The following is a 15,914-nucleotide window of genomic DNA, read 5'->3' as shown; positions in this document are numbered from 1 at the left end:
CCATTTTGTGCGCTTCAAACTTAAAGGAGTTGTTTGACATCCAGTGTAAAAAGAGTGGCCGCTGGAAAGTGTTTGAAACACAGAAAATGTACTCACCTTTTGGAAGTACTGCTGTTTCAGCTCCAGGTCTCCCATCGCCACCATCTGCTGGGGACAAAAAGTGTCCACAACAGTCATGTGTGCGCAAGCGGCACGTGACCACTGAGCCTCTGCAGTCATGTGCCATGAGGGCACACATCACCAGTGAGGCCATTATTATTATTATTTATTCAAACACTTTCCAGCCAGTCATGCATTTTTTTTTACGTTGGACAACCCCGTTTCATTAGGTTGTGTTCACATATCTGGAATGCAAAATGGCTACTGGGCCTCAAGGAGGACCATTGAGAACCAGTCTAACATGACGCAAAAAAGTAGCAGCACTTAAGAATCTATAGCAAAAAGTCTCTATGGTGGTGGTGCCCGCAGTGTTGGATACCAGTCTGTAGCACCCCCAAATCATCCAGAATAAATCAAAAATAAAACTGCAGCACTCGCCGGTCTTTAATTCATGCTGGTTTATTCACAAAAAAATAGCAATTTTGGGTGAATAAACCAGCATGAATTGAAGACCGGCGAGTGCTGCAGTTTTATTTTTGATTTATTCAGTCTAAGGCTACTTTCACAATAGCGTTTTGGCTTTCCGTTTGTGAGATCCTTTCAGAGCTCTCACAAGCGCTCCAAAACTGATCAGTTTTGCCCTAATGCATTCTGAATGGAAAAGGATCTGCTCAGAATGCATCAGTTTGCCTCCGATCAGTCTCTATTCCGCTCTGGAGGCGGACACCAAAACGCTGCCTGCATGTGGTGCGGAGCAAGACGGATCCTTCCTGGCACACAATGTAAGTCAATGGGGACGGATCCGTTTTCTCTGACACAATAGAAAACAGATCAGTCCCCCATTGACTTTTAATGTTGTTCATGATGGATCCGTCATGGCTATAGAAGACATAATATAACCGGATCCATTCATGGCGGATGCATGCGGTTGTATTATGGTAATGGAAGCGTTTTTGCAGATAAATGACTGATTCACATTAGCGGAGGTAGCCTTACATTATAGCCATTTCTGCTACATACAGTGTACACATTCATAGATTTCTTTTTTTTTCTCTCTTTTTGGTGGTGTTCTACCAGGCGCTATCTCAACAGAACTTCAGACGATGGTCCTTCTACGTCCTCAGAAAACGAGGTTTCGGACTCGGTTGCCCTCCGCCGGCGTATGATGGCAGCCGCTGCCGAGCGCAGGATTCAGCTGCAGCAGCCGCCTCAGGAATGACCCGAGCACATGCATCACCTGGCCTTGATCTTTGTGCACACGATGCACACACAGACTTGTTCTGACCCAGCACCTTTCTCTAGAGCTGCTCCAGCTTGACGGACAGAGATAATCTTTTGTAAAATGTATTGTTTTTCTTTCTCGCAGGCCTTGTTTTTAGAACAAGAGGGGGCTGATAATAGGCTCAGATGAATTAGATGTTTTTTTTTGACCAACAACATGTATGACTGATCCTCGAGGGAGAAACATGACAGTATTTTAGACAGAGGAAAAAGCCTCTGCAACCTCTAGATCTTAAAGTAACACGAGAAAAAAAAAAACCCGTCCTCTTCTTATGAATTTCCTCAGCAGCAGCTTACGTTTTGGCGATGTTTTTAGATGAGGACCATGCCAATTTTACTCATGGCTACCCCATAACCATGCATTTGTTTACAATGTTTGCAGATTAAATATGTGTATTAAATATTCATGTCCCGCTTTGATGAGAGTAGAGAACCCTGCACGTCCGTTAGAACCTGACAGAAGTACCACTTTATAAGACTTGATGGATGATTATCGGACACTCGGTTGTGTTCACAAGCATTTGAGGAGGTTCTGTTGCTTTCCCGGACGAGATCTAGTGCAGGGTTCTGTGGGATTGGTTAGGGGCAAGAAATGCAAGCGATAGCAAAGGTGTTTCAGATTAAAGGTAAGTAGCTAATAAGGAGTTGGTTTCTGTGCAGTGAGGCTTCATAGAGACTTGGTCCTGACAAATGTGGTTCTGCTCCTGCGGGGTCACTTTCTTCTGCCATGGCTTATGTTTCCGGTATAAGTGGAAATCTCCAAAGTCGTATGAACAGAATTACTGTTTTTTATTATTTTCTGTTAAAGGGAGCCTGTCAACAGTTTTGTAGATGGGAAACTGCTGACGGACACAGCGGCAGTGGACAGCAGGTAATACACACCCCGTCCCTGCTTTTGATCAATGAAGTGCTGTGAAAATGATCATTGAATGCCAAAGGTGCCGCTCCCACAAGTGCATTGGGGGCAGTCTTCAGGCTCAGTATGAGGGGCACCACAACCAGGAGACGCCTACAGCTGTCATATACTGAGCCTGAAGCATTGTAGCCTGCGGGCCGGCCCCCAGTGCACTTGTGGGAAAAGGCACCCACGTCATTCAAAATTAATTTTTACAGCACTTCATTGATTAAAAGCAGAGGCAGGTTTGTATGAATTCCTGCCCATACCTGTGTCTGTCAGCAGTTCTTAATCAACAAAGTGGCCGACAGACTCCCTTTAACTCCATTTGTCTGTATTCTGTACTCTCTCCAAAACCATGTGTTTTATATATAGTTTACCCGGGTGACATTGTACATTGTTGTATCTGTTACAGGAGACGCAAGACGTACATTTTGTCCTTAAATAAACTCACTTGACAGACTAGTGCGGGACCCAAGTGGGCAGACATGACACAAGGATGGAAAGAGAATCCCTGTGCCGTACACCACCCCCTTAGGCCCTGCACTAGATAAAATGCAGGATATTCGTTTATTCTAGTGTTATTAAGGCTTCATGCACACAACTGTATTTTTCATCCATGTGGTGTCCGCATTTTTTACGGATGGCATGCCGACCCATTTATACGGGGACATGCACACATCAGTGTTTCTTGGGGATCCATTTTTCAGTTCTGGAATATGTCCTATTCTATAAGGAAAGCAGACAGACAGATGCCCGTATTTTGCAGACCGAAATATGGACACGGCCATGTACCCATGTGTTGGGTATCTGACTTTATTTAGTTCAGCCTGGCCCATTACTGACCCAGTATTGGAAAAGCAGTTCATGGGAACCTATAGGGGAAGGTGGGCATTTATTTCTGACCTGTTTGTGAATGGAAAACAGGAAAATATAATTTTGATAATTAAAAAGAAAAACAGATGCCGAAGGATGAGATCAGATTTGCTACAGAAAAATTATTAGTTTTCTTCTCTGCCAAAATCGCTCAGTAAAGTCGTAAAATTGTCATCCCCCAAAAAAAGTGTGCACTTGGCCTAAGCTAGCAGCAGAGAGCACTCATTTACAGCACATGAATGTGCATTGGAGACTGAGCCTGGCTGCTAGAAACATGTTTTTATTTTATTTTTTTTCAGATGCCTTTGCCATCACAGGATGCCTTGTGATTTGGCTACTGCAATGTCTGGATTTTATTCTTATAAAAAATAAACTTTTAATCAGTGTTGATTCTTTGCTTGCAGTGACATTTATGTTAGTCATGAGGGGTGTTCACAGCTCAATTATTGTGTGAAATTTGTATGCAATCCTCCATTGCTTTAAGGTATCTGCTTGCTGACAGTGAATTGGGAGTATTGTTTACATGCAGAGGCTAAAAGCACTCGTGGACCTAATATTGCTAAGAGGCTTATAAACCCTGGGCAATCCTGTGTGATCCAGATATATCAGCATATCGGTCTCCTGCCCTGATATTACCTTCTCTAAAACACTGTAGCAAACGATCAGCCTGGAATCCAACTTGGGCTACTTTCACACTGGCGTTTTAAATTCCGTTTGTGAGATCCGTTTCAGGGATCTCACAAACGTTCAGAACGGATCAGTTCAGCCCCAATGCATTCTGAATAGATAAAGATCCGTTCAGAATGCATCAATTTAGCTCCGTTCCACCTCCATTCCGCTCTGGATGCGGACACCAAAACGCTGCTTGGCGATGCGGAGCCAAAACGGATCTGTCCTGATTTACAATGTAAGTCAATGGGGACGGATCCGTTTTCACTGACACAATATGGTGCAGTTGAAAATAGATCCGCCCCCCATTGACTTTCAATGTAAGTCAGGACGTATCCGTTTTGACTTAGTTTTAAAAAAAAAAAAAGAATAATGCAAACGGATCCCTTCTGAACGGATACGAGCGTTTGCATTATAGGTGCGCATCCGTCTGTGTAGATACCAGACGGATCCGCACCGAACGCAGGTGTGAAAGTAGCCTAACTCGCAGAGCTTTGGATACAAGCGTAAAAATTTCCTTTTGTGAGACGGACTAGATCTGTACCAGGTTTTAATTAGTAAATGACTTGTTGGGGAAGGGGGTCAAATTTCTTTTGAAAAGGTTCTCCAAAACTTGGTAGGCAAGGGCACTGTAGATGACGCAGCAGTGACATGTCATTCATGTGACTGCTGAGGCCGTGATTGAGTCTCTGTCATGTGACCAATGAACACCACTCTTCAGTACAGGCATGGGACCAGCAGGGCGTTTTAAAGGGGAGATTTTATAAAATCTTGTAGAACCCCTTTAGATACTAGGAGAAGCTGTCACTTTGAACATTTGAATCGATCTGCAGGCAGCATGTTATAGAGCAGAAGGAGCTGAGCAGATTGATATTAGCTGTAATTTATCCATTTATATTGCTGCTCATTCTGGGCTTTGAAGTCCAGGAGACGGTCCTATCGGTGATTGTCAGCCTTCCCTCTGACTGTCTATATAGAGATCGCTGTCAATCACGGATAGCTCTGACTCCCGGACTTCAAAGCCCAGAATGAGCAGGAATATAAATGGATAAATTACAGCTAATATCAATCTGCTCAGCTCCTCCTGCTCTGTAACATACTGCCTGCAGATCAACGTGTGAGGTTCTTTAATTGTTCTGGTGTCTAGGAGAATCTCTATAGTGAAGTTCCAGATCTAATAAAACATTATGGGAACAGTTAGGCCCCTTTCACACGAGCATGATGGATTTGTTCCGGATGCGTTCAGTGAAACTCGCACCATTTCTGTCTGCGATTGCGTTTCAGTTTTCTTCTGCGTGGGTATGATGCGTTTTGATGCATTTTTCACGCTCATGATAAAAAACTGAAGGTTTACAAACAACATCTTTTTAGCAACCATCAGTGAAAAACGCATCGCACCCGCACTTGTTTCCGGATGCAATGCGTTTTTCACTAAAGTCCCAATTCCTTCTATGGGGCCAGGGCTGCGTGAAAAACGCAGAATATAGAACATGCAGCGTTTTTCATGCAACGCAGAACTGATGCGTGAAAAAAAAAGGGTCAGGATTCAGTGCGGGTGCTATGCGTTCACATCACTCATTCACATGAGCGAGTTTTCTGCGCGGGTGCAAAGGGGCCTTACTCATGCTTTTAATAGAAATCCATCGCCAACATATAGGTCACTGTCTATGGCAGCCTGCCATAAAACACCCCACAAATGTTGTATTGCAGTTATGTAATGTATTTCAAAGGCAGTGCCTAATAGGATGCCAGACAGCTTTAGGCCCTGTTCACACTTCAGTTATTTCCATCAGTTATTGTGAGCCAAACCAGGTGCAGGTCAGAAACACAAAAGAGGTGCAGATCTTTCCATTATACCTTCTCTGTGGAGGCTTCACTACTGGTTTTGGCTCACATTAAGGGCTCATGCACATGAACGTATTTTCTTTCCGTGTCCGTTCCTTTTAGTTTGCGGACCGTATGCAAAACCATTCACTTCAGTGGGTCCGCAAAAAAAAAAAAAAAAAACGGAAGTTACTCCGTGTGCATTCCATTTCGGTATTTCCATTCCGCAAAAAAAATAGAACAAGTCCTATTATTGTCCGCATTACTGACAAGGATAGTACTGTTCTATGAAGGGCCAGCTGTTCCATTCTGCAAAATACGGAATGAACACGGATGTCATCCATATTTCTTGCAGATCTGTTTTTTTGCGTACCGCAAAATACATATGGTCGTGTGCATGAGCCCTAATTGATGGAAATAACTGAAGTGTGAACTAGGCCTTACTCTGACAGACCTATAGCCAAAAAAACAGGTAGCATTTTACTCAGCATGATCAACCCTACCAGACATTGCCCCTGCTTTAATAGGGTTGATCATGTTGACAGATGCATGGCTACTCTCCTGTAAAGGCAGCACCACCCTTGTCAATTGTATGTGTCTGTGCTGAACTGCAATACCTGACGCAACCAATGGATATCCTTAGGCTGGTTTCACACGGGCGTTGCGGAAAAATGTGCGGGTGCGTTGCGGAAACACCCGCGATTTTTCCGCGCGAGTGCAAAACATTGTAATGCGTTTTGCACTCGCGTGAGAAAAATCGCGCATGTTTGGTACCCAAACCCGAACTTCTTCACAGAAGTTCGGGCTTGGGATTGATGTTCTGAAGATTCTATTATTTTCCCTTATAACATGGTTATAAGGGAAAATAATAGCATTCTGAATACAGAATGCTTAGTATAATAGCGCTGGAAGGGTTAAAAAAAAATAAAAACGTTAACTCACCTTATCCCCATGATCGTGTAGTTCCCGGTCGGTCTCTTCTTTAGCTGTGGGCTTGGGCTGAATGACCTTTGGTGATGTCAGATCACATGCTCCAATCACATGGTCCATCACCATGGTGATGGAGCATGTGATCTGACATCACCACAGGTCCTTTAGTCACAGCTAAAGAAGAGACCGACCGGGAACTAGGCGATCATGGGGATAAGGTGAGTTAACTTTTTTTTTTTTTTTAACCCTCCCAGCACTATTATACTAAGCATTCTGTAGTCAGAATGCTATTATTTTCCCTTATAACCATGTTATAAGGGAAAATAATACAGTGAATAGACTGTCACCTAGAACCCATGCGTGAAAATCGCACCGCATCCGCACTTGCTTGCGGATGCTTGCGATTTTCACGCAACCCCATTCATTTCTATGGGACCTGCGTTACGTGAAAAACGCAGAATATAGAACATGCTGCGATTTTCACGCAACGCATAAGTGTTGCGTGAAAATCACCGCTCATGTGAACAGCCCCATAGAAATGAATGGGTCAGGATTCAGTCCGGGTGCAATGCGTTCAACTCACGCATCGCACCCGCACGGAAATCTCGCCCGTGTGAAAGGGGCCTTAGTCATAATTTATCCTCTGATCGTCAGGGGGTCCGACACCCAGGACCCCCGCCGATCAGCTGTTTAAGAGGGCAGGAGCACTGCGGCCTTGTCTCCCGCAGGCCCAGTGATGTAACGACTAGTATCACTGGCCTGGACGCTGCTAAGCCCCATGGAAGTGAACGGGGTTTAGCCGCGCCCGGGCCAGTGATACTAGTTGTGACGTCACTGGGCCTACGGGAAAAGCCTCATGCACACAACATTTTTTTTTTTGCGGTCCGCAAAAAGGGGTTCCGTTTTTGTTTCCGTGTGTCTTCCTTTATTTTTGGAGGATCTCCAGACATGAAGGAAAGTAAAAAAAAAAAATAAATATGTCAAGTTTGCCATGCAAATGATAGGAAAAAAACTGACACGGACGACAATCTTGTGTGCCTCTGTGTTTTTTCACGGACCCATTGACTTGAATGGGTCCGCGAACCGTTGTCCGTGAAAAAAATAGGACAGGTCATAAAAAAAAAAAAAACACCCAAAAGCGTTTTTATAGGCAAATACTGTGTTTAAGCACATGCATCACAAGTGAGGGGCCTTATCTCTAACTTTCATATGCCCTATTATACTGACAAGGGTTGTCTCTAAGTCTAAGACATAGGTGTGATTCCATGGAGTGGAAATGAGTGGCCCTGGCTGTAATTTGTCTGCAAACAGTGAAATCATGCAAATTTGTGCGGTTTTCTAAACAATTTATAAAAATGAATCAATTTGAAAACCATGCCAGACCTGCATACTTTGCTTCCGCTCCATTGTGCTGAACCATTAGCCTAGCCTAGTCTGATTAATCAAATTAGGGAATTGGCCTCTTAGAGTAAATAAGGGGAAGTTACTTTTCTATATGGGTGTTGGATAAAGTTTCTTAAAGAAGTCTGTCACCTACTTTTAGGCTCCATTCACACGTCCGCAGAATGTGTCTGCATCTGTTCTGCAATTTTGCGGAACGGGTGCGGACCCATTCATTCTCTATGGGGACGGAATGGATGCGGATAGCACACAGTGTACTGTCTGCATCCGCAATTGCAGAGCACGGCCCCGATCTTTGGGTCCGCAGCTCCGCAAAAGATAGAACATGTCCTATTCTTGTCCGCAGCTTGCGGACAAGAATAGGCATTTCTATGGGGGTGCCGGGCTGGTGTGTTGCGGACGTGTGAATGGAGCCTTAGCGTTCTAGACTGCTCATATTGCATCATTGCGCAGTTCCCCCTCATTTAAACAGTACCTTTATTGTATATGTCCCACGTAGAGAAGCTGAAAAAATTAGTTTATACTGATATGCTAATTAGGCTTCACTAGTGCCCAGGAGTGGCGTTACGGCTACAAGTGCCCACACCCCTCGCCGATGTGCCTACCTAACACTCCCCTTGCATTCTTCTGGCCTGCCCTCCTATTTCGGTGGTGGACAGCGCAGGTGCAAGATCTCAGAGCCAGAGGAGGATGATGAGAGGGCAGAACGTGCCAGAGGACTGCAGAGGCAATGGTTAGGTGGACACATCAGCGAGGGGCCTGGCACTTGCGGCCATAACTGGGCACTTGTGATACCTAATTAGCATATCATGATAAACTTATTTTTTTCAGTTTCTCTACCTGGGACATACACAATAAAGGTACTGTTTAAATGAGGGGGAACTGCACAAAGATGTGATATGAGCGGTCTAGAACGCTAAAAGGTGACAGACTCCCTTTCAGTTAATGTCAGACTTTAATACTTCTGAAACCAGTCTTTCATATTGCTGTATCTGAGTCTGAATGCACAAGTAAAAACTATCCCCTCTCTCTGTGCACCCACTGATGACTATTTTTTTCCTAGGAGAAAACTGAGGAGTCAGCTGCCAGTCATCAGTGGTAAGAGCTCATAAATAACCTGCACTCTTCTCTGGCAGCATGTGAGCCAAGGGTGGACTGAGAACTTAAAGTGGTCATGGAAAAAAAACTAAAAGTGGCAATGTGTTGTCGGCTGGTCCAAATTGACAGAAGATGGGCCAATTAGGCTGGGACAACCGAAGTAGGCGGGGTCTGCAGTACCATGCTGCTACACAAAATACCGCCCTTGCAGAACCAAACACCGCAGTGCAGAACAAAATACTGCTGTGTTCAACTGTATCACTGTCTTCCTGGGGATGGTGATACAGTTGAATTCAGGATGGCTCCTACAGCCGTTAGGTCCCTTAGTGCCTGATGTTCCCAGCATTAATTAATGCTAAGAGATCATTATGTATCTAGCTGGTAGCCATGAGGATTTCCCTGTAGGGTCTATGACCAGTCCACCTGTGTCTATGGTATACGCTACAATGAACAAGGGTTTCTAAGTTCTCACGGCAGCTTTGGTTTAGCAGATAAGTGATAGACCACTGATTTCAGTGCTTCTGGTAAGCTGCATAAAGGAAATGACAGGTTCCCTTTAAGAATCCAGTTCATGCCGTCTGAGTACTCTGTAGCTCCTTTTATCTTGAGACTAGTCTTCTTTATTCCTTCATAAGAGAACAGCTTAGGCTGGATGCACACACAGCATTTTTTTTTTTTTTAGGGTTTTAAGGTTGCTAAAAATGCATTTCCTGGTAATCAAAAGGGGAATAAGTTTCATGGAGAAACATTCAAAAACGCTGCAAATTTCTTTTACACAAGAAAATGACACGTTAAAATTAGTGAGTTTTGAAATTTGTAGATGCTCACGCTACTTTTTAAAGAGGATGTGGTTTAGTGGAAGGGATAGAGTTTGTGGCCTGACACATTTACCATAATGAACTCCAGAAAACACAGCTGAAATTATTGCCAGCTGAGTGACTTGAATTTGTGGTGAATGGACAGTGTGTTCCTGTTTATGGTGTTTTTAGTTTTTTACATAAACTGCCCCTAAAATGTAATGTTGTGTAAAAAGGAGAAGTAGGCTTTGAACTTTTTTATATTTTTTTTTTAATGGAAATAGGTCAAAATTTTTTAATGGAAATGGGTCCAAATTCTAAGTGAAATCATTTAATATATAATTGTGTTTTGAAGCTTTGGTTTTCTGATTCTGAGCTCCAAATCTACATAGACATAGATTTAACACACAACTTCTGATTTCCTGTAACTACCACTAGGGGGAGCTAACTGCTTCTGAGTTTATTTATTGAACTCAATAATAAAACCGTATACAGTAAGCTCTCTTTAACCACTTAAGGACCACAGGTTTATACCCCCCTAGTGACCAGGCCCTTTTTTACAAATCGGCACTCCACAACTTTAGCGGTTTATTGCTCGGTCATGCAACTTACCATACAAATGAATTTTACCTCCTTTTCTTCTCACTAATAGAGCTTTCATTTGTGGTATTTCATTGCCGCTGACATTTTTACTTTTTTTGTTATTAATCAAAATTTAACGATTTTTTTGCAAAAAAATGACATTTTTCACTTTCAGCTGTAAAATTTTGCAAAAAAAACGACATCCATATATACATTTTTCGCCAAATTTATTGTTCTACATGTCTTTGATAAAAAAAAAATGTTTGGGCAAAAAAAAAATGGTTTGGGTAAAAGTTATAGCATTTGCAAACTATGGTACAAAAATGTGAATTTCCGCTTTTTGAAACAGCTCTGACTTTCTGAGCACCTGTCATGTTTCCTGAGGTTCTACAATGCCCAAACAGTAGAAAACCCCCACAAATGACCCCATTTCGGAAAGTAGACACCCTAAGGTATTCGCTGATGGGCATAGTGAGTTCATAGAACTTTTTATTTTTTGTCACAAGTTAGCGGAAAATGATGATGATTTTATTTTTTTTATTTTTTCTTACAAAGTCTCATATTCCACTAACTTGCGACAAAAAATAAAAAATTCTAAAAACTTGCCATGCCCCTCACGGAATACCTTGGGGTGTCTTCTTTCCAAAATGGGGTCACTTGTGGGGTAGTTATACTGCCCTGGCAATTTAGGGGCCCAAATGTGTGAGAAGTACTTTGCAATCAAAATCTGTAAAAAATGACCGGTGAAATCCAAAAGGTGCACTTTGGAATATGTGCCCCTTTGCCCACCTTGGCAGCAAAAAAGTGTGACACATCTGGTATCGCCGTACTCAGGAGAAGTTGGGGAATGTGTTTTGGGGTGTCATTTTACATATACCCATGCTGGGTGAGAAAAATATCTTGGTCAAATGCCAACTTTGTATAAAAAAATGGGAAAAGTTGTCTTTTGCCAAGATATTTCTCTCACCCAGCATGGGTATATGTAAAATGACACCCCAAAACACATTGCCCAACTTCTCCTGAGTACGGCGATACCAGATGTGTCACACTTTTTTGCTGCCAAGGTGGGCAAAGGGGCGCATATTCCAAAGTGCACCTTTCGGATTTTGCAGGCCATTTTTTACACATTTTGATTGCAAGGTACTTCTCACACATTTGGGCCCCTAAATTGCCAGGGCAGTATAACTACGCCACAAGTGACCCCATTTTGGAAAGAAGACACCCCAAGGTATTCCGTGAGGGGCATGGCAAGTTTTTAGAATTTTTTATTTTTTGTCGCAAGTTAGTGGAATATGAGACTTTGTAAGGAAAAAAGATAAAAAAAAAAAAAAAATCATCATTTTCCGCTAACTTGTGACAAAAAATAAAAAATTCTAGGAACTCGCCATGCCCCTCACGGAATACCTTGGGGTGTCTTCTTTCCAAAATGGGGTCACTTGTGGCGTAGTTATACTGCCCTGGCAATTTAGGGGCCCAAATGTGTGAGAAGTACTTTGCAATCAAAATCTGTAAAAAATGACCGGTGAAATCCAAAAGGTGCACTTTGGAATATGTGCCCCTTTGCCCACCTTGGCAGCAAAAAAGTGTGACACATCTGGTATCGCCGTACTCAGGAGAAGTTGGGCAATGTGTTTTGGGGTGTCATTTTACATATACCCATGCTGGGTGAGAGAAATATCTTGGCAAAAGACAACTTTTCCCATTTTTTTATACAAAGTTGGCATTTGACCAAGATATTTTTCTCACCCAGCATGGGTATATGTAAAATGACACCCCAAAACACATTCCCCAACTTCTCCTGAGTACGGCGATACCAGATGTGTGACACTTTTTTGCAGCCTAGATGCGCAAAGGGGCCCAAATTCCTTTTAGGAGGGCATTTTTAGACATTTGGATCCCAGACTTCTTCTCACACTTTCGGGCCCCTAAAAAGCCAGGGCAGTATAAATACCCCACATGTGACCCCACTTTGGAAAGAAGACACCCCAAGGTATTCAATGAGGGGCATGGCGAGTTCCTAGAATTTTTATTTTTTTTGCATAAGTTAGCGGATATTGATTTTTTTTTTTGGTTTTTTTCTCACAAAGTCTCACTTTCCGCTAACTTAGGACAAAAATTTCAATCTTTCATGGACTCAATATGCCCCTCACGGAATACCTTGGGGTGTCTTCTTTCCGAAATGGGGTCACATGTGGGGTATTTATACTGCCCTGGCTTTTTAGGGGCCCTAAAGCGTGAGAAGAAGTCTGGAATATAAATGTCTAAAAATGTTTACGCATTTGGATTCCGTGAGGGGTATGGTGCGTCCATGTGAGATTTTATTTTTTGACACAAGTTAGTGGAATATGAGACTTAGTAAGAAAAAACAAAAACAAACAAAAAATTTCCGCTAACTTGTGCCAAAAAAAATGTCTGAATGGAGCCTTACCGGGGGGGGGGTGATCAATGACAGGGGGGTGATCACCCATATAGACTCCCTGATCACCCCCCTGTCATTGATCACCCCCCCTGTAAGTCTCCATTCAGACATCCGCATGATTTTTTACGGATCCATGGATACATGTATCGGATCCACAGAACGCATGCGGACGTCTGAATGGAGCCTTACAGGGGGGTTATCAATGACAGGGGGTAATCAGGGTGATCACCCCCCTGTCACTGATCACCCCCCCTGTAAGGCTCCATTCAGACATCCGCATGATTTTTTACGGATCCATGGATACATGTATCGGATCCACAGAACGCATGCGGACGTCTGAATGGAGCCTTACAGGGGGGGTGATCAGTGACAGGGGGTGATCAGGGTAATCAGGGTGATCACCCCCCTGTCACTGATCACCCCCCCTGTCACTGATCACCCCCCCTGTAAGGCTCCATTCAGACATCCGCATGATTTTTTACGGATCCATGGATACATGGATCGGATCCACAAAACGCATGCGGACGTCTGAATGGAGCCTTACAGGGGGGTTATCAATGACAGGGGGTGATCAGGGTAATCACCCCCCTGTCACTGATCACCCCCCCTGTAAGGCTCCATTCAGACATCCGCATGATTTTTTACGGATCCATGGATACATGTATCGGATCCACAAAACGCATGCGGACGTCTGAATGGAGCCTTACAGGGGGGTTATCAATGACAGGGGGTGATCAGGGTAATCAGGGTGATCACCCCCCTGTCACTGATCACCCCCCCTGTAAGGCTTCATTGAGACATCCGCATGATTTTTTACGGATCCATGGATACATGTATCGGATCCACAAAACGCATGCGGACGTCTGAATGGAGCCTTACAGGGGGGTTATCAATGACAGGGGGTGATCAGGGTAATCAGGGTGATCACCCCCCTGTCACTGATCACCCCCCCTGTAAGGCTTCATTGAGACATCCGCATGATTTTTTACGGATCCATGGATACATGGATCGGATCCACAAAACGCATGCGGACGTCTGAATGGAGCCTTACAGGGGGGTTATCAATGACAGGGGGTGATCAGGGTAATCAGGGTGATCACCCCCCTGTCACTGATCACCCCCCCTGTAAGGCTCCATTCAGAAATCCGCATGATTTTTTACGGATCCATGGATACATGGATCGGATCCACAAAACGCATGCGGACGTCTGAATGGAGCCTTACAGGGGGGTTATCAATGACAGGGGGTGATCAGGGTGATCACCCCCCTGTCACTGATCACCCCCCCCTGTAAGGCTCCATTCAGACATCCGCATGATTTTTTACGGATCCATGGATACATGGATCGGATCCACAAAACGCATGCGGACGTCTGAATGGAGCCTTACAGGGGGGTTATCAATGACAGGGGGTGATCAGGGTAATCAGGGTGATCACCCCCCTGTCACTGATCACCCCCCCTGTAAGGCTCCATTCAGACATCCGCATGATTTTTTACGGATCCATGGATACATGGATCGGATCCACAAAACGCATGCGGACGTCTGAATGGAGCCTTACAGGGGGGTTATCAATGACAGGGGGTGATCAGGGTAATCAGGGTGATCACCCCCCTGTCACTGATCACCCCCCCTGTAAGGCTCCATTCAGACATGCGCATGATTTTTTACGGATCCATGGATAGGATCCACAAAACGCATGCGGACGTCTGAATGGAGCCTTGCAGGGGGGTTATCAATGACAGGGGGGTGATCAGGGAGTGTATATGGGTGATCACCCGCCTGTCATTGATCACCCCCTGTAAGGCTCCATTCAGACGTCCGCATGTGTTTTGCGGATCCGATCCATGTATCCGTAAAAATCATGCGGACGTCTGAATGGAGCCTTACAGGGGAGTGATCAATGACAGGGGGTGATCAGGGAGTGTATATGGGTGATCACCCGCCTGTCATTGATCACCCCCCTGTAAGGCTCCATTCAGACGTCCGTATGCTTTTTGCGGATCCGATCCATGTATCCGTGGATCCGTAAAAATCATACGGACGTCTGAACGGAGCCTGACAGGGGGGTGATCAATGACAGGGCGGTGATCAATGACAGGGGGGTGATCAGGGAGTTTATATGGGGTGATCATGGGTTTATAAGGGGTTAATAAGTGACGGGGGGGGGGGTGTAGTGTAGTGTAGTGTGGTGTTTGGTGCGACTGTACTGACCTACCTGAGTCCTCTGGTGGTCGATCCTAACAAAAGGGACCACCAGAGGACCAGGTAGGAGGTATATTAGACGCTGTTATGAAAACAGCGTCTAATATACCTGTTAGGGGTTAAAAAATTCGGATCTCCAGCCTGCCAGCGAGCGATCGCCGCTGGCAGGCTGGAGATCCACTCGCTTACCTTCCGTTCCTGTGAGCGCGCGCGCCTGTGTGCGCGCGTTCACAGGAAATCTCGCGTCTCGCGAGATGACGCCTATTGGCGTTAGTGTGACCTGGGAGCGCCGCAGCATTGACGCCTTTCGGCGTTAGTGTGACGGGAGGAGGTTAATGGTGGCTACAAGAAGACCACAGCCTTTTTTCACAGTCTATGGCTATGAAAGGGATTTGGAGTTCTGTATCAGAAAGTTCTCTTACAGTTATATACAGTTGAGTCACATGATTATGACCACTTCCTTCTTTTGATGGCAGCAGAGCATAGCTCTTGAAGGAAGTCACATGTTGTGGGTAGGTAGGTGGGCTTGGAGCGTATGTAAGGGGTGTGATAGGCTGTGAGTGGACAGATGGCTACATTGTGAATAAGCAATGTGGAAACTGCAGCACCACGTGTAATTAATGTGAGAGGTGAATGTTGGCCACGAAGGTGCAAGATGGTGGACCTATTCCCTACAGAAGGAGCAGCTCACTGCCAAAATGTACCAGAGGGCTACCAGATGTTTATCTAAAACAACAGTTCAGGGAACTGTAGACGGATGGTCACTGCACCTCTGCTAACACCGTTGCTTCGGCAGAAAAGGCTTTAATTTTGGCAGCAGTATCGGAATTGGACCTGTGC

The 15,914-nt window shown here is 44.5% G+C and overlaps 1 protein-coding gene across 2 annotated transcripts in view; it reads left to right on the top strand.

Annotated features, from left to right (window-relative positions):
- AMFR (autocrine motility factor receptor) overlaps positions 1-3,541 on the top strand; it is a 35,534-nt gene extending 31,993 nt beyond the window's left edge. For both annotated transcript variants that reach the window (XM_044269965.1, XM_044269964.1), the window contains exon 14: positions 1,177-3,541. In XM_044269965.1, the coding sequence (XP_044125900.1) occupies positions 1,177-1,318 (142 nt within the window). In that variant the 3' untranslated portion in view covers positions 1,319-3,541. The remainder of the gene's footprint in view (positions 1-1,176) is intronic.
- Positions 3,542-15,914: the final 12,373 nt, after the last annotated feature.

The sequence above is a fragment of the Bufo gargarizans genome, chromosome 10, assembly GCF_014858855.1.
Source record: "Bufo gargarizans isolate SCDJY-AF-19 chromosome 10, ASM1485885v1, whole genome shotgun sequence".
NCBI classification, from domain to species: Eukaryota; Metazoa; Chordata; class Amphibia; order Anura; family Bufonidae; genus Bufo; species Bufo gargarizans.
This window is presented reverse-complemented; position numbering and strand designations above follow the sequence as displayed.